The sequence below is a fragment of the Corvus hawaiiensis genome, chromosome Z (assembly GCF_020740725.1).
Source record: "Corvus hawaiiensis isolate bCorHaw1 chromosome Z, bCorHaw1.pri.cur, whole genome shotgun sequence".
Classification (NCBI taxonomy): Eukaryota; Metazoa; Chordata; class Aves; order Passeriformes; family Corvidae; genus Corvus; species Corvus hawaiiensis.
The window spans coordinates 29,753,699-29,772,617 of record NC_063255.1 but is presented as its reverse complement, the minus strand read 5'-3'; the positions used below and the strand labels follow the sequence as shown (position 1 = coordinate 29,772,617).

Sequence of the window (18,919 nt, the reverse complement as noted above, 5' to 3'; positions counted from 1 at the left end):
CTGCAACATCATGGTGGGCCTCTCATGGATGTACTAGAGGAGCTCTGTTGTAATCAAGCAATAGCCTGTAGCAGGTACAGTGCAATCTCTGTGCCCTTCTTAAGTGCCTTCTTTCATAACTATTTTAATAGTTGTTTTTTATCCAGAAACAGCCAGACCTGACTGCACTAAAAACACATTAGGAGATTACTTTGAAAGAATTTCTCCACTATGTTAATTGTTGTGGCAGTTGCTGTAAATACAGTTAAGAGCAAGAATTAGTACCATAACCTTGTTGATCCCTGAGTAAGAGTAGATTTTTTTATCCCTGTAAATATATTCACGTGGCATTGTTGATTGGGCAGTCACTGACTTCATTGAGTGCATTAATATAATTACTGGTTGCTAACTGCCATAGAAATTGCTGACAAGGATCTTGAAATTGTGGAGATTGTCTTCTTGAGGTCACAAAACAGAGGGAATTACATCATGCCAATATTCTGTTAGGTTACAGAAGACTGCCAGTATCTGACTGTATTTGTATTCATTCTCTCATGCAGACTTGTCAGAGAAACTAGAATTACAACATGGAAAGTCAAGACTTGGATGATTCTGTTCCTACAGGGACAATGAGAGGAGTTTAAGTCGAAGTTTTGTTCTACATCCCAATACTAAGGATAAAATGACAGAAACCACCAAACTTTTTAAAAATAAATTTTATTTTATCCATTAGAAATATCCCCAATAAGTCCACCTTTCCACAAAGGCTTAGATTTTAAACAGAGTTCACATTTTTTAAAATTAATAAACAGCTAAATAATTTCAGTATTAGATTCAGATTCTGCTTAACTGAATAAGAAAGCAAGTCACTGTCAGGTAATCAGGAAGGAATAAAATTTTTTTATACTGTCAGTTAATTTCTACATCACTGATATGAGCATAGAACTTAACTTCAGAGTCAAACTAAGTGGATCAAATACATGAAATCAGCACATGATCTGCCACAGTTCTACAGATGCCAGCAGTGTTTTAATGACTTTTGCACTGTATTCTAAGGTAAGTCAACTGCCATACAAAACAGTTAATAAATGCTGTTTATATGGGTGTGTCCAGTTTCCTGATACACAGAAAAATTCAGCATTGTAAACAAGCCCTCTAATAAAATCCACAGAAAAAAAATTGTTCACTTTATGGTTCACACTTTGAAATGCATGATTACTATAGTTTTATTGTGCTCACGAGAAGCAGGCTTGTACCTGGACCTTTTCGCCTAATTTTTTTTTTTATTAGGATGCCATTTTCCGGATCATGTAGTTCAGAATGCCGCCATTGTGGAAGTAAGTGAGCTCCACATCAGTGTCAAATCTCATGATGGCATGAAAGGTTTTCCCGGTGTCCAGCTGTTGGGTCAAAGAAAGTCATTCAAGCAGCAGAACCTTGCACATGTTACTTGACATCATAGTAAAATAAGGACTACTAGGATATTTTGCCATCTTAAAAAATTGTGATAGAAAGCTAAAGTGAACAGGCACCAGTACTTCTATCCACATTAGACTACAGGAAGCTGCTTAAGAGGAAACAGGTTTAAAACAAACCATAAACACAGTATGGAGTCTCATTGCATTAGCTGTTTCATTTATAACTGAGAAATTTATGTGGATTTTGAGTGACTGGTCCAAAATACAGGATGGCTTTATGTTAAATGAAACAATTTGAGCATCCTGCTTTTATATCCCATCATAGTAAATCATAGAAAATCATAGAATGGTTTGGGCTGGAAGGGACCTTAGGGATCACCTAGTTCCAACCCCCACTACCATGGGCAAGGAACATTCCACCAGAGAAGGTTGCTCAAAGCCTTATCCAACCTGACCTTGAACCCTTCCAGGGAGAAAGAATCCACAACTTCCTGGGCAGTAGTTCCAGTGCCTCATCTCAAATTACTCCTTGTATCTAATCTAATTCTACCCTCTTTCAGTTTAATCCCTATTAGAATAACTGTTTTAATCTCCTTCTCCATCTCAATTCTTTCCCCTATTTTACGTGAGAGAATCTGACTCCACATGACAGCATATGTTTTGAAGAGACAATTTTGAGTAAAATTACAGTGATTCAGAAAATTCAGCTCTTAAGTGTCTCATACCTTAATCTGGACATTCATCTGTGGTTTTAGTTTTTCAGGAATGATAATCGTGTAACGCTCCCGTCCAGTGAGTCCTAAAGTTCCTGCATCCTCTCCAGGTAAATACTGCAGAGGAATCACTCCCATTCCTACCAGGTTGCTTCGATGAATTCTTTCATAGCTTTCAGCAAGTACAGCCTTGACACCCTGGGAAATACACAACAGGTTGAGTTATTTCATAGTTCAGAACAGTCTTTCTGCACTCATAAAAAGAAAATTGGTTCATTTGTGGTCTCCTCCATTTCATTTACCATCTACTGGTAGAGTCAGCAGGTCTGTCTGACAGCAAACTGTCCAGGATGACTTGGCTGTATGTTAACCTTCACACCTCTTTTAAAACAAGCCTGACTCAAAAAAGTTACATGCGTTTTCTCAGGAATCCTGCATTCTACTTTAACATGTCTAATGCAGGGCACCACTAGTCATTTCCATAACTCTCCCTAATTTGGTGTTGCCCTCCTATAAGCACCAGTGTGCAGTTTAATTCATTTTGAACATTTTACATGTTAATACAGTTAATACAAAAATTCGTTGCCAGAAAAAAACTCCAAAAGCCTAGCTAAACTTAAACACCAGCTCTCATAAGACGTTTTCTAATAAGGCAAGAAAGCTTGAATCAGAGTTCTTGCTGTAAACAGTGCTGTAAGACTGGACAGACGAAGAAAGAAACCGGTATTTCACTGTATGTGGATCTCTATTCGGCTCCCATAGTGAAGCCATGTTAAATTTAATTTTCACTGATATTCTTCTCTTACACTTTCTAGTTTTCTTGCTAAGTGAGCTTAAGGATGCTGCTGCAAGCAAAACTATGATTTATGGGGTTGTGGAAAGTGGAAGGAAAGAAACTGGCCTTTCTAGTGTAGCCTTGTGGATTTCTAGATGAAGATCAGTCAAGACTCTATTAATATTAAACAGCTTTGGCAACTACTGTGGTTCTTGGAGGCAGCTGAGATTTCAAAATAGCTCTTGCTACCAAAAGTGAGAATGAGCTACCCGGGATGTTGGTCATAAGCTAGTCTTACTGACAAATTAATGCACTTTTAATACTGTCCTCCTAGTTTACTGTAGCCACTCACCAAGAGGAATGGTCCTTTAGCAGCCCAGTCTCTGGAACTTCCCGCACCATACTCCTTCCCAGCCAGCACAATCAGAGGATGACCAGCCTGCTTGTATCTTTCTGCAGCATCAAACACGTCCAGCTGGAATAAAAATGCCAAACACTTTGTAAATTTTTTGCAAGTGGAAGCACAGTTCCTGGGAAAGGAGGAAAAAAAAGTGTCCCCTCATAAACAATTGAAGCCCACAACTTCCACCAAATAGCTCTTAAAGGGTATCGACCATACAGCACTTTGTAGCTTTCTAGTCTGATCTCACTCTCCACACAAACCTGCACCTTCCACTGGTGCTTTTACAGTAGTTACACTCTCCACAGATATGCCTGAAAGCACCACATTGCATAAGTACATGTGACTGCTTCCCTGAGTCAGCTCCTGTCCCCTCAATTAGCTTTATTTAAAAGGCACTGAAGCAAATGACCTAAGCTGTAAGAAGGAAAGCCAGCACTAATCCAGTCTGTTGTCAGTGAGCCACAGTTTAGAGCAGCATGTGTACTTACAATTTCCCCAGAAGGGAAATGGATAGTCTGAGGTCCTTGTTTATCAATAAACTTGTTGACCAAGCGAATGTTTGCAAATGTCCCTCTGGCCATGACAGCATCATTCCCTCTGCGGGAGCCATAAGAATTGAACTCTCGAGGAGTCAAGCTATTAAGGGAAAGAAGAAAGGAAACTGTGTTGCTTTTAGACTAAAAGCATTCTGTGCTCTAAAAAAAGAAAGTAATAAATCGGTGTTTATGAGGCAGGTATGTACATAGTTCCCACCCTGACAGGAGCATCCAGTTAGCCAATACTTCTACTTTTCAGACGTTTTGAAAGAAAAGAGAAATAATTTAAAAATAGCTATGGTTTGGTCATAAAAAGCAGCTTCCATAGTATTCTCAACTCTTGCCCTAGAAAACAGTATCTGACAGTGATGCAAGGATATAATTTATATTGTCAGAAGATGCAACATGACTTTTTTCTTAATAGCTGGTGCCTGCAAATCCTCCTTATTATTTATATTACTATAGCATCTAGAAAACAGGCAGAGCACTGTGCTAGATAGCTGAAAGGCAGCAAGAACCTCTGCTGCAAGTTAGAACTACAGAAAAAAAAGTTCACTTGCAAACAGAAATATGAGAATGAGGGGACACTCCAGTCTAACCAGCAAACAAAAAATACACTGGAATGTGAAAGAAAATTAGACTGTTTGCATTGGTCTACATCTAAACTGCAGGTATGACATACATCATCTGTTTTATAATGCATGTAGGACTATTCAGATTTTCAACTAACTGATAGCAGGACGGTCAAAGAGTCCAGAGCAGTTGGTTTTCATTATATCACAGTGTTTTAATCCATTTTTTCCCAAAATTATTAAGTCTAATGAGTTAGGACTTTTTTTTTATGTCAGTGCTGTTGCTCAAAACATCACTGAAGTTGTAAGAAGTGCTGAATCAGAGAATAAAAGCATTATATTAGCTGTGCAGACTGAAAGGTCAACTTGGTAAGTTGACCTATTCAGTCTTGCCTTAAGTTGAACCCCAAGTACTAAACTGACAGACTGGCTATAGAAAAAATTAACATTTTACAAGAGTTTGGATTCCAGCCACAATAGATTTGCCAGTTTTCGCAGCTGCACCAAAACCTTAACTTCTGGATGTTCTGTAGTGCCTAAGAGCCTAGCTCTAGGAACCAGTTGCACATGCTAGAAGAAATGAATATAAAACCCATTTTTGGCACTAAGGAAAACGGTCATTTTGTTTTGATATGGAGACAAATCTTGATTCCCTTATTTATGAATAAACTTACAGGCTAGTTTTTGCAGTAAATCATCCTCTTCCCCTATTTCCATTAAAAGGTCTTTAGCTCTACAGTGATAACACATGTACAGAACTCGATTCTACTTCTTACACATAGTGAGAGCTGCCGAATCAGCAGAAAGAGAAATGTTTTTCTTTCTTAATTTATATGTTGTCCGGGCATCCGTTAAGGTATACAAGTGTATGTGAACAGACAGAAGGTATGTGTGCATGTAACACGGTATAATAGTTGCGGTGTGTTTGCTCTTCCCACTTCATGACAAGAACAAGAAGCAGTGCTTACCCTCTGCTGGTCAAATAACGGGCTGCAGGACTATTTCTTGCGATGTTCCCTGCTGGAGATATGTGGTCAGTTGTCACAGAATCCCCAAAACTCAATAGGACATAAGCATCTTCTATTGTTTTCGGGGTCTGAAGAGCCAATGTCTAAGTCATCATAAACACAAACAAAACAATTAATACACGAAAAATAATTCCTTTACCTTTCTCAAAAAAGTGGAAATTGCAAAATAAAGTCTCCCTTTTTATACAAGTTAGGAGAAAGAAAAAACCCAACCCTATTAAAAATGTTTATGTTCTTGAACAAACATGATGCCCCGGCTGTCTGCCGGCAGGCTCATGCATGAAGAAAATAGAGGAGACAAGAAAACCAGCCAAGGCTTCCTGTGTGACACATGCATGAAAATCCAGGATTCCTATACCTGTGCATACATTAAAATCTCCCTTTACTTTTAAATGGCACTGAATTAGCAATCCAAACATGGAACTATTTGCTGCAAAATGCAAGCAGGCAGAACTGTGCGTTTCATTTCCTACTCTTTTTTTTTTTCCCCTTTCTTTGTGACTATTTAGAAGTATTTCAACTTAAAAGGAAAATGAGACTTTTTGAGAGCCCTGAAGTGAAAGGGAATCCTTACAATTTTGAGATTCACTCATGTCTTTGTATTAAAATGAACACAATAGTGCAATTCTAACATTTAAGAACCAGGGCCTCAACAGGCTTTTATGGATCCTCTCAGGCCCCTTGGAGTGGCGTTACCTCACCTTCAATATGAGTCAAGACCACTGCACACTTTGACTTGATTCAAAGAAAAAGAACATACGTACCAGACCATCAAAGAAAGGAGGAGACTTGATATAAGTAGACTTGGGATTCCAAGTATACAGTTTATCTGAAGGAGCATCTAAGGCATTCCAAGATTTGTTTACTGTCTGAAAAACACACAGAATCCTTTCACTGGTTTCTAAGACTTCAGAAGCAACATAATTACTTTAGAATCCAGGTGAAATTACAAATTTGACTTCAGCAAAAGCCTTGCATATTTCTTAGAGCACTTTGGAAAATGCACATAACAATATACATTATGTTTGAGGGGGTTTTTTTAATGATTCTATCTATTAAAAGATTTAGGAAAATCCTCACTTCATTACAAAAGAAGAGACATTCATCCTGTTTTCTGAGAATAACCTGTATTATGTACACAGGTAACACTTTATAATTCTCTAGTGTATTTTTCAGTAATTTTAAGAAGCTTCCCTAACATATCAACCATAAGAACATTTTGTTTCAACACTTGAGAAAGATTTGCAGGAAGACATTACCAGGTACAAGTTTTTTTTTCTGATGTCAATCCTGTTAGTTAATGCAAATGAATTTTATGTCAGCTGAAAAAAAAATCAGACATTTGTGAAGCTGGAATATTCTACCTTCTAGTATCAGCTGGGGATGGCTGTTGAAAACGCATCATCTACATGTTACATTAAAAATATCAAACGGAGCGATTTTCAAAACATGACAGTCTGTAAAAATGAATTAATTATCCAAATAATTTTTTAAAAAAACCCTCATTTGAATATTTGTGAGAACAAGAGCAACACCCATAGATGAAAAAGGTTCATTTCATTATCATGGCCATCTTATTTAATGTCTTCAGAATAGCATAGTACATCAATCAAACTACTGCCAAGAGGATTAATTCACCTCTATTTTTTGGTAGACCTCCTTGAACATCCCAGGAATAACAAACTGACGCTCAACAGCCTGAATCTCGTTTCTTGTTGGCCAGATATCTTTCAGGAAAATCTTCTTCCCCGAAGCATTTATTCCTGTATAAAATGGTATTGTAACATTTGTTGCATAAATTTTTCATTAAGAAGAAAAAAGTTTACCACTGTGTCCTCTAGCTATGTGTTCCTTGTAACACTCACAAGACACTTTATTTCTCCTACAAGGATCTGACAAAAAAGTGTGCCACAGACTTGATAATGCCTGTACATAATCCTTCTTTTGTGACTTCCCATGGCCTTCCAGAATAATTCATAGAATCATTTATGCTGGAAAGGATGTTTTAAAGTTGTCTGCACAAGGAAAAGCTACTAACTCAGGTTAGCTCTTGAAAGACTATCACCTGTATAAAACCAAAAATACCACCCAGTGGAATCGGGGGGAAGCCACACCTGAGCATTATTCTTTCTCCATCATAGTAACTCCTTGTTGCTCTGACTCTTAACAATTACATACTCTGTCTCCCAGAGGTGCTTAGTACTTTAAAACACTTCCCTAGGACAAATGTTTCTGAAGAGCTTAGTTCCGAACAGTTTCGTTTATAAGCTGTGAAAAGAAGCATCCTGACACTGTCTTACCCAAAGGCTCTTTCTCAAAGTCAATCCGGATGGTCCCTGCAATTGCATAGGCTATCACCAGTGGTGGGGAGGCCAGGTAGTTAGCACGAGTGTTGGGATGGACACGCCCTTCAAAATTCCTATTGCCAGACAACACACCCACTGCCACGAGGTCTCCCTGTAACACACAGTTTGAGACAAAGATACGTGAGGTGCTTGCAGAATCCACACATACAGCAAGTCTGCAGAGCCTCACTACACTGCAACAACAATGACTGGACAGTCACAGAATTGTCTCCTTCCAAACAATCCCAAAACAGAAAAGAGAATACAGAAAAGAGAATACAGACTGAATTTACTTTGTACAGAGCTGAGAAGAGTCAACACACAGTATAATACAGCTCAGAACAGCACACAGCAGAGAACAGCTTACATAAATGAGCTGCACAGGAAAAACTGCATACCTGTGTAATGGCCTCAACAACAGACTCCGGTAAGGGTCCACTATTGCCAATACATGTCATGCAGCCATAACCCACCACATCAAACCTATACAAAGCACAAAAATAATGGTGAACAAAAAGCTATCTTGAAGCAAGACATCTAACCACCCAGCAGTTGGCAATGGTTACTTTCAGGAGATGCACTGCTTTAACAAATGAAATGGTGCTGAAAACAGCATTTTTGAGAATGCTCTATTTTTACCATTGCAGTGACTGTCTATGCACACAGAATGGGAAATGTTGTTCCTCTTACTAGGTAACACAATATAGTGTGATTTAGACTATTTCAGAATGATAGTCTTGAAAATAACCCATTCTCATGCTTAAGAACATAAGTCCTCAAGAAGCTACAGCAGGCCTTCATCATTGTTATAAAGCCGGCCAACACAACAGCAGTGTGTTCACTCATGCAGGATCATATCATAAGGTACCTGCAATATCTTTAAGCTCTACAGAGAAATAGTTATTCTATTGCATCACATGTTGACAATGCTTTTATTGAAGCACCCACAGGACAACAGCAAGAAAAGCACTCCTACCCTAGTTGAGAAAGGTAACGCATAACTCCACTCTCCCTCAGATAGTAAGTGACAACCCCGCTTCCTGGGGACAGGCTGGTTTTAATGTATGGCTTCACTGTCAAACCAGCTTCAACAGCTTTCTTAGCAAGCAATCCTGAAAAATACAGAGGGTGGTTGCAGATTTTCCTGGAAGTGAAGACAGTTTGGTGGATAAGCATGTTAAGAGAAGTACCATTAAATAAGTGGGAACAGAAAAGGCAGCAGCAATGAAATTGTGAGCCAACAGCACTGATTCCATAATAACCAGCTTAAATGCTCTGTTGAACTGTAGATCCAGACTGCAATTTCTGTTCCACTAGAAAGTTGATGGCAGATGCTTTCAATAAGATGCATTCACTGGGGCAGCAAGCAGACATTCAAAATTCAGAACACTATTTTTAAGACAAATGTCTCACAAAAAATGCAAGGAAGAACCGTTAAGTTCCCACTTACCATGGTCTAGTAACCCAGAGAAGAAACAACTGCCAGCATAGCGCTTGCTACCCCCAGAAGCAGAAAGCTATCAGAGCACCAACGCTGGCCCTTGCCACAAACAAGCTATCTCACAATCCACAGCTTGTTGCACGAGTGCTGTTTTACTACTCCTGGATTTGTAATATGCATAGAGATGTTTCAATGGAACATGTTACTAGACACACACATTTATCCTGAATTCATTCCTTTGAAATTAATTGTCCACACATAGACGAATGTTCAGAAAACAAGTCCTCCCCAGTTCTTTCCCAGGGTGAATGTAAAAGAAGCAGCAGATAGGCAAACTATGCAAAACTTCACATTCCCATGCTGCGTTTTCCCTCTCACACGACATCCATTTAGGTAAGAAAATAGACATAAGCTGTGCTTTGATCCAACATGATCTCCGACAGGAAGATGTCATCAAACTGTTTTATGTTTGCCAGCTGTCTGGCAGCTCTGCTAGACACAACCTGGACCATGACACTTTTAAGTGTTGTGTGAAATGGCCTACACACGTGAATTTAAAGAAGCGGTCCTATTCCTGAAATTGATGAGGTTCCTTAGCTACTGAAGAGGAAGTTGCAGAAACTGGAGCTCTTGGATACTTTTGCAAATGAAACCATGAACAAATGATCATCCTAGGAACTGAGAGTTTGACAGCCTGTTTGAAAGTGTTTCCTTCAGTCTTCCTGCTCATATCACTTCTGAAAAGACAGCAAAGTCAAACTCTCAAAACTGGCGAGGAAATGCCAGAACTTCAATTCCTCTGAGCAACCTTAATCCAACACCTTTATAAACTCAGATTAGGCTGTCAAGGTTCCTACAGCACATACCCACTATCCCCGCAGACACACAGCCCCCACTTAGTGTGATACATAGTTTGAAGTAGTTTGAAAGAACTGTTCATATCCTGGATTTTTTAGCTTGGTTACTTATTTGGGAACACTGTATGTTTATTTATTTTCATTTGAAAACTCATCCTGAAAGCCAAATTATCGCATTTCTTGTGGGTATCTCAGAGGTTGTCAACACATTTGTTTACAAACATTTATCAGAGACTGACAATTACCTTTTCCTTCCTTGTCAAGGTCAAAACGTAAGTGCTGCTGTACAGAACGGCAGCAAAGGTGGGAGTAGCCACCAAATCTGAGCACGTACACTAAAATCCTTAGGATTACATTCTTCACGGTGCTGTGCATTACGTAGTAGTGAATGCACTCAAAGAACCAACTTTATTTGTATCTGCAGCGCATTCTACATTTTAAACTCATAGAGCTATTAAACCAAGATGGTTGAAAGATCAGTATCCCTACTGCCTCAGAGAGAGTTAAAAAAGCATGTCATTAGCCTGGAAGCCAAGCACTTCAGGAAACTGTCCTGAACAGGTGACACAACTGAGGATACACACACAGCTAGAACTAAGGGAATAGACAAGGCAAAGAGAGTCTGCCTGGAGAAAACCTACTTCTTGATCCTTGGAAGAAAGAAATACAGCTCTGTTTCTGTGATTATGCAGAATGGACCTGAGAAAGAGGTATGCTGCCTTGGCTGTCCTGTTAAGGGCAAGTGGACTGGGACACCTTGTTCAATTCCGTTCCTCTCAAAGTGGTAAGAAAACGAGCAGGTGTCTCCTCTGTTTCCCTTTTGCCCTCTTTTGTCTTAGTTTATGATGGACTTTGAAACTGCTGCCAGAATTTAAAAGACTTTTTGTGCCTGGGAGGGGGGTGAACTGCTGGTACTGTAAAGCACCTAAAGACAGATCCTAGTCTGAAAACAGGTGAAAATATCACATCAAAAAGCCAAACACAAAGTGAATGTTGACAGAGACTGTTGACAAGCCAAAAGCTTCCCAGCACCACACAGGAATAAAGACAAATTACATTACTTTAACCAGGAAATAATCCTCTCTGGTCAAGGGCCTTTGTATTGCCCATTGCACATCCCTGCTGACCTTTGTAGGAATAAAGTCTGCATCACATGAACAGTCTGACAGACTAGTAAGCCCTAATGCAGCGATGATCCTACAGATGCAGTGTGTCTCGGTTTTGAAAGACAGGTGTCTGCTAAGGAAGGCAGAGGCCCCCTTGAAGTGGCAGATATAACCCCTTTTCCCTCCAAGTTATTATATTTTGAAATCAAGGGCCTTTAGGCAAAGATGTGGGAAATAGGAATAACAGTTCTTTACTCTATATATATATGTATATAACCAGTCAAACAAAACAACAACAACTATGGCAGTAACAGCAATCACAAACCCAGTGCCAGCCTTCTCGGCTGTCAGGCCCTTTCCCCTCGGGTGCAGTTCCGCTCGCAGCCGGCAGGGGCGCTGGCGGCTCCCGGTGAGCAGGGCAGGTGCGATGGTTCCCCCGCGGCTGCAGGGGGCGCTCCGGAGCGAGCTCGGGAAACCCGCGGCTCTGGTGCCCTGGGATCCCGGGAAGGATGGAACAAAGGCTTCACAAACCGCTGGGCAGCCGATCCCGGACTCTCAGGAACAGCAGGCTGGAATGGCAGGGACGAACGCAAATCCCGGGTGGCAGACGAGATGTATCCAGATGGGAAAAAACCACGGAGGCCCAGGCAGGCAGGGTGAGCAGGGCTACAGCGTAGCGAAAGCTCGAAGCAGCAGCGGAGCAGGACAGCCACAGCTCGGTCTCCAGCAGGGCAGGGAAAAGCGGCTTTTGAGGTCCCGGCGTTGCTTCCAGCAGGAAGAAAGAACGGCCAAAAAGAAAGCAGCAGCAGCTCCTTTCTCTGCAGCTTCTCTCTCCGGACGCTCAGAGCGAACTGTCCCCACACCCAGGTGTAGACAAAAGAGTAGCCAGGCCCGCCCCACTCCCCTTTTTGTCTTTCTTAAGTACAGCTATTTGTCCCCTAGCAACATGCATATGGGAGAAAATTCCTTTAACAGGAAAACCTAAGACTAAACTAAAACCCCAACATTATCCACCCCGAATTTTTTCCCATACTAACATGTTACATGAAACTTAACTTTTTTTTTTAACCATATAAACCTATGCATTACCCAAATTATATACAAATATACATGCTGATATTGATACAAGTGCAGAGCCATGGGTAGTTCACCCTAAAACAAGGTCCTCTTGAGGTAAGCATCGGGTCTCTCCATCCTTTTGCATCACCCACCAGGTGCAACCTGGTCCCTGAGCAAAAACAACCCCACGGATGGGTTTGTCTTTGCTCAAGGCAGACTTTACCCAAACAGTTTTTCCAAGCATACCTCTCATGTGCACCACTGGAACCTTATCTCCATCTGTTGTTTGTAGGGGTTCGGATTGGGCAGGGCCTGCTCGGCTGGTGGAACCTCGAGTGTTAACTAACCAGGTGGCTCTTGCTAAATGCATCTCCCAGTTTTTGAAAGTCCCCCCACCCAGTGCCTTCAAGGTGGTTTTAAGCAGTCCATTACACCGCTCAACCTTCCCAGCTGCTGGTGCATGGTAAGGGATGTGGTACACCCACTCTATGCCATGTTCTCTAGCCCAGGTGTTTATAAGGCTGTTCTTGAAATGAGTCCCATTGTCAGACTCGATTCTCTCAGGGGTGCCATGCCTCCAAAGGACTTGCTTTTCCAGGCCCAGGATGGTGTTCCGGGCAGTAGCATGAGGCACAGGGTAGGTCTCCAGCCACCCAGTGGTGGCTTCTACCATTGTGAGCACATAGCGCTTGCCTTGGCGGGTTTGAGGCAGTGTGATGTAATCAATCTGCCAGGCCTCCCCATACTTGTATTTGGACCATCGCCCGCCATACCACAGAGGCTTCACCCGCTTGGCCTGCTTGATCGCAGCGCATGTCTCACAATCATGGATCACCTGGGAGATACTGTCCATGGTTAGATCCACCCCTCGGTCTCGTGCCCACTTATAGGTGGCATCTCTGCCCTGATGGCCTGAGGCATCATGGGCCCATCGAGCTAGGAACAGTTCTCCTTTATGTTGCCAATCCAAGTCTATCTGGGACACCTCTATTTTCACAGCCTGATCTACCTGTTTGTTGTTACGATGTTCTTCATTAGCCCGGCTCTTGGGGATGTGAGCATCTACATGACGGACCTTCACGGATAGCTTCTCTACCCGAGTGGCAATGTCTTTCCACTCTTCAGCAGCCCAGATTGGTTTTCCTCTGCGCTGCCAGTTTGCCTTCTTCCACCTTTCCAGCCAACCCCACAGAGCATTGGCTACCATCCATGAATCGGTGTAGAGGTAGAGCTTTGGCCACTTCTCTCTTTCAGCTATGTCCAGAGCTAATTGGACAGCTTTGAGCTCAGCAAATTGGCTCGATCCACCTTCTCCTTCAGTGGCCTGTGCAACTTGTCGTGTGGGGCTCCATACAGCGGCTTTCCATTTCCGGCTAGCGCCTACAATTCGGCAGGAACCATCAGTGAAGAGGGCGCATTGTCTTTCACTCTCTGGTAGCTCGTTATATGGTGGGGCTTCTTCGGCACGTGTCACCTGCTCCTCTTCTTCTTCAGAAGATAACCCAAAAGTCTCACCTTCTGGCCAGTTTGTAATTATTTCCAAGATCCCAGGGCGACTTGGGTTTCCAATTCGGGCGCGCTGCGTGATGAGGGCAATCCATTTGCTCCAAGTAGCGTCGGTGGCGTGATGTGTGGAGGGAACCTTTCCTTTGAACATCCACCCCAGCACCGGTAGTCGGGGTGCCAGGAGGAGTTGTGCCTCAGTACCGATTACTTCTGAGGCAGCCTGGACTCCTTCATAAGCTGCCAGGATTTCCTTCTCGGTGGGAGTGTAGTTGGCTTCAGATCCTCTGTAGCTTCGGCTCCAGAATCCCAGTGGTCGGCCCCGAGTCTCACCAGGCACCTTCTGCCAGAGGCTCCAGGACAGACCATTGTTCCCGGCTGCAGAGTAGAGCACGTTCTTCACCTCTGGTCCTGTCCTGACTGGGCCAAGGGCTACGGCGTGAGCAATTTCCTGTTTGATCTGGGCGAAGGCTTGCTGCTGTTCAGGGCCCCAGTGGAAATCATTCTTCTTGCGGGTAACCAGGTAGAGAGGACTCACGATCTGGCTGTACTCGGGAATGTGCATCCTCCAGAAACCTATAGCACCTAGGAAAGCTTGTGTTTCCTTCTTGTTGGTCGGCGGAGACATTGCTGTGATCTTATTGATGACCTCAGTGGGAATCTGACGTCGTCCATCTTGCCACTTTACTCCCAGGAACTGGATCTCTCGGGCAGGTCCCTTGACCTTGCTCTTCTTGATGGCAAAACCAGCTTGCAGGAGAATTTGAATTATTCTCTCTCCTTTCTCAAACACTTCGGTTGCAGTGTTCCCCCACACAATGATGTCATCAATGTACTGCAGATGTTCTGGAGCCTCACTCTTTTCTAGTGCAGTCTGGATCAGTCCATGACAGATGGTGGGACTGTGCTTCCACCCCTGGGGCAGTCGGTTCCAGGTGTACTGCACGCCCCTCCAGGTGAAGGCAAACTGAGGCCTGCACTCTGCTGCCAGAGGAATGGAGAAGAATGCATTGGCAATGTCAATAGTGGCGTACCACTTTGCTGCTTTGGACTCCAGCTCGTACTGGAGCTCCAACATGTCTGGCACGGCAGCGCTCAACGGTGGAGTCACTTCATTCAGGGCACGATAGTCCACAGTCAATCTCCATTCCCCGTCAGACTTGCGCACAGGCCAGATGGGGCTGTTGAAGGGTGAGTGGGTCTTGTTGACCACCCCTTGACTCTCCAGCTCGCGGATCATCTTGTGGATGGGGATCACAGCATCTCGATTTGTCCGATACTGCCGGCGGTGCACTGTCGAGGTGGCAATTGGCACTCGTTGCTCTTCCACTTTCAGGAGCCCAACTGCAGAAGGATTCTCAGATAGTCCAGGCAGGGTGTTCAACTGCCTAATGCCCTCTGCCTCCACAGCAGCAATCCCAAATGCCCACCTGAGTCCTTTTGGGTCTTTGTAGTAGCCATTCCGGAGGAAGTCTATGCCCAGAATACACGGGGCCTCTGGGCCGGTCACAATCGGATGCTTTTGCCACTCCTTCCCAGTCAGGCTCACCTCAGCTTCCAAAAGGGTCAACTGCTGTGATCCCCCGGTCACCCCAGCGATGGATACAGGTTCTGCCCCCACATGTCCCGATGGCATTAAAGTACATTGTGCCCCAGTATCAACCAATGCATCATATTTTTGTGGCTCTGATGTGCCAGGCCATCGGATCCACACCGTCCAGAAAACTCGGTTCTCCCATGCCTCTTCCTGGCTAGAGGCAGGGCCCCTCTAGCCCTGGTTATCATTCTTTCCCTGGGCGTACATGCTCGAGGTACCTTCAAGGGGATCCGACATATCATCCTCCCTTCTGTAATACCTGGCAGCTCGGTCACGGGAGGCTGAGGCTACCTTCACCTTAGCGGAACCCCCCCGGTTAGTGCCTCCCTCCTTGAGTTCACGCACCCGCGCTGCCAGGGCAGAGGTGGGTTTCCCATCCCACCTTCTCATGTCTTCCCCATGCTCACACAGGAAAAACCACAGCTCAGCTCGTGGGGTGTACCCTCTCTCTCTAGCAGGGGGACGACGGGCTCTGACTTGGGGGCCTGTGACTCGCACTGGTGCCACACTGACCCTCCTCATCTCCTCCCTCATCTCCTCCATCTTCTCCTTCATCTCCTCTTTGAGGTCCTGGACCACAGCAGAGACATGAGCTTTCAGCGGGCCATTGATCATGCTGTCATAATGCCTGAGCCTGTTGGCAACAGAGCCCACTGTTTCTCGGGTATTGTCAGCATCAATCGTTGCAATGAAGGTGGTGTATTGCGATGGCCCTAGCCTTGCCAGGTTCCACATCATCTGTCCTGTGCATTTGACCTTATCGGGGTCATTATCATGCTGTCCATCCTTCCCAAAGAGTACCTCTAATATTGCCACCTCTCTTAGCTGTTGGATCCCTTGCTCGAGTGTCTTCCACTGCATTCTATGATGATACTCCTGCATTCTTTCTTTGTGAATGAACCTTTCTCTCACACTCATTAAGAGCCACTCCCAGAGAGAGAGAGGCCCTGGCTCCCTCACAAATATCTGGTCCACACCTGGGTCCTGAGTCAACGATCCCAGATACCTTGCCTCGCCACTATCCAGTTGCACACTTGTGTCCATAAGGTCCCAAAACCGAAGCAGCCAGGTGGTATAAGGCTCACGCCCCCTTCGCACAATGTCGTTTCGCATAGCACGGAGACTGTCGTGCGACAGGGACTCAGTGATGACTTCTGGCTCTGGCTCTCCTGCTGGTTGTGAGGGCCCTGGTTGCCCATCATCATTAACTGGTCGTACTGATTTGGTCTTATACTTCCTCCTTTGCACAGGGGCGACTGCTGCTGGCTGTGGTTGTCCTTGTGGTTCAGCTGAAGCCTGGACGGTTGTAACATCCGTGGGTTCCACTGCTGCACCATCGGACTCACCCTCTTTGGGGCAGGGAGAGGGTTTTTCACTAGCTGAGGAGGTGTATTCCCTTAGCAATTGGCATATCTCCTGGCGCACCTGGCCCATCTCCTGGCACATCTCCTTGCGCACCTGGCCCATCTCCTGGCATATCTCCTGGCGCACCTGACCCATCTCCTGGCATATCCCCTGGCGCACCTGACCCATCTCTTGGCACATCTCCTGCATCCCTTTTGCCAGTACCCCCACCCAGTTTGGGTAGTCCATTTCTGAGGTGGACTGTTGGGCAGTATCAGTCTGTGGGGCGGGATCTCTAGTGTCTGGGGCTGTGGCAGGCTCTGGCTCTGGGGTAGGATCTCTAGTGTCTGGGGCCGTGTCAGGCTCTGGGGCAGGATCAGGCTCTGGGGTAGGAACTCTACTCTCTGGGGCCATGTCAGGTTCTGGGGCAGGATCTCTAGTCTCTGGGGCTGGTGTCCGGGTAGATATCCAAGCCAATCTCAACTTATCCTTGAATGCTAAATAGAGTAGGCCTATCAGCAGCAGATGGTTAGCATTCAGAGGGAATTTAAACCCTTCGAAAATTGATGGGGTGGGCCCAAAGAACTGGTTGAGGGGTTGGGAGAAAACTTCCCCTGGTGTCATTTCCTCACAGAAGGTACCATTGTTAACATAATCCCAAAAACATGTGCTCAGTGTGTGATAGCTGTTTATCCATGTGCCCACATTCCGGAGGAAGTTAAAAACCCATGAATTCCTCACCTTCTCGACCCATAACGCAAGCTGGATAACAGCAATGGTAGCCTTAGTCAGAGGACCCATATTCAAGTAAGGAGCTGCAAAGGGGAAGAATATAGCCACGGCTACGTGCCACCCAAACCAGGGTAAACTAGACCACATAGTGCTGCCTAACAAGGTTCCAATATCCAGCACACAAAATAAAGTTATCGAGGAACTGTTATTCCTTTTTCACCTCTATCTCTTAATGCCCTCATGCCCCACATTGGGCGCCAAGATCTGTCTCGGTTTTGAAAGACAGGTGTCTGCTAAGGAAGGCAGAGGCCCCCTTGAAGTGGCAGATATAACCCCTTTTCCCTCCAAGTTATTATATTTTGAAATCAAGGGCCTTTAGGCAAAGATGTGGGAAATAGGAATAACAGTTCTTTACTCTATATATATATGTATATAACCAGTCAAACAAAACAACAACAACTATGGCAGTGACAGCAATCACAAACCCAGTGCCAGCCTTCTCGGCTGTCGGGCCCTTTCCCCTCGGGTGCAGTTCCGCTCGCAGCCGGCAGGGGCGCTGGCGGCTCCCGGTGAGCAGGGCAGGTGCGATGGTTCCCCCGCGGCTGCAGGGGGCGCTCCGGAGCGAGCTCGGGAAACCCGCGGCTCTGGTGCCCTGGGATCCCGGGAAGGATGGAACAAAGGCTTCACAAACCGCTGGGCAGCCGATCCCGGACTCTCAGGAACAGCAGGCTGGAATGGCAGGGACGAACGCAAATCCCGGGTGGCAGACGAGATGTATCCAGATGGGAAAAAACCACGGAGGCCCAGGCAGGCAGGGTGAGCAGGGCTACAGCGTAGCGAAAGCTCGAAGCAGCAGCGGAGCAGGACAGCCACAGCTCGGTCTCCAGCAGGGCAGGGAAAAGCGGCTTTTGGGGTCCCGGCGTTGCTTCCAGCAGGAAGAAAGAACGGCCAAAAAGAAAGCAGCAGCAGCTCCTTTCTCTGCAGCTTCTCTCTCCGGACGCTCAGAGCGAACTGTCCCCACACCCAGGTGTAGACAAAAGAGTAGCCAGGCCCGCCCCACTCCCCTTTTTGTCTTTCTTAAGTACAGCTATTTGTCCCCTAGCAACATGCATATGGGAGAAAATTCCTTTAACAGGAAAACCTAAGACTAAACTAAAACCCCAACACAGTGACAGATACCATCTATATATATGTTTGCAGAAGAGAGAAAGAAATATGTGAACATGTAGCCAAGCATCTGGGAAAGCAGGCCAAACTTGTCCAGTACAGACTGAACCCTTTGAGGTGACACTCTTCATTCCTATTTTGTTGCCAGAAGTACACATGAGGAATGACAAATTTTCTGCCCAGACTAGTCATGTTAAAAATGAACAATCTCCTGACCTGAAATTTTACACAACCAAGTCAGAATGTTCTGTAGTGGTGATTGCCAAGCCCACCTCTGGCCTCTTCTTGGATGCAGTTGAGATGTAAAAGAAAAGGCTCTGAAAGCTCTCAATCCCTGAGAACAC

At 44.7% G+C, this 18,919-nt stretch overlaps 1 protein-coding gene across 3 annotated transcripts in view; it reads right to left on the bottom strand.

Annotated features, from left to right (window-relative positions):
- Positions 1-679: 679 nt before the first annotated feature.
- ACO1 (aconitase 1) overlaps positions 680-18,919 on the bottom strand; it is a 43,351-nt gene continuing 25,111 nt past the window's right edge. For all 3 annotated transcript variants that reach the window (XM_048290826.1, XM_048290827.1, XM_048290828.1), the window contains exons 12-21: positions 8,746-8,881; positions 8,168-8,252; positions 7,725-7,881; positions 7,063-7,187; positions 6,189-6,293; positions 5,365-5,507; positions 3,777-3,924; positions 3,238-3,360; positions 2,123-2,308; positions 680-1,379 (exon numbers count right to left, since the gene is read on the bottom strand). In XM_048290826.1, the coding sequence (XP_048146783.1) occupies positions 1,266-1,379; positions 2,123-2,308; positions 3,238-3,360; positions 3,777-3,924; positions 5,365-5,507; positions 6,189-6,293; positions 7,063-7,187; positions 7,725-7,881; positions 8,168-8,252; positions 8,746-8,881 (1,322 nt within the window). In that variant the 3' untranslated portion in view covers positions 680-1,265. The remainder of the gene's footprint in view (positions 1,380-2,122; positions 2,309-3,237; positions 3,361-3,776; positions 3,925-5,364; positions 5,508-6,188; positions 6,294-7,062; positions 7,188-7,724; positions 7,882-8,167; positions 8,253-8,745; positions 8,882-18,919) is intronic.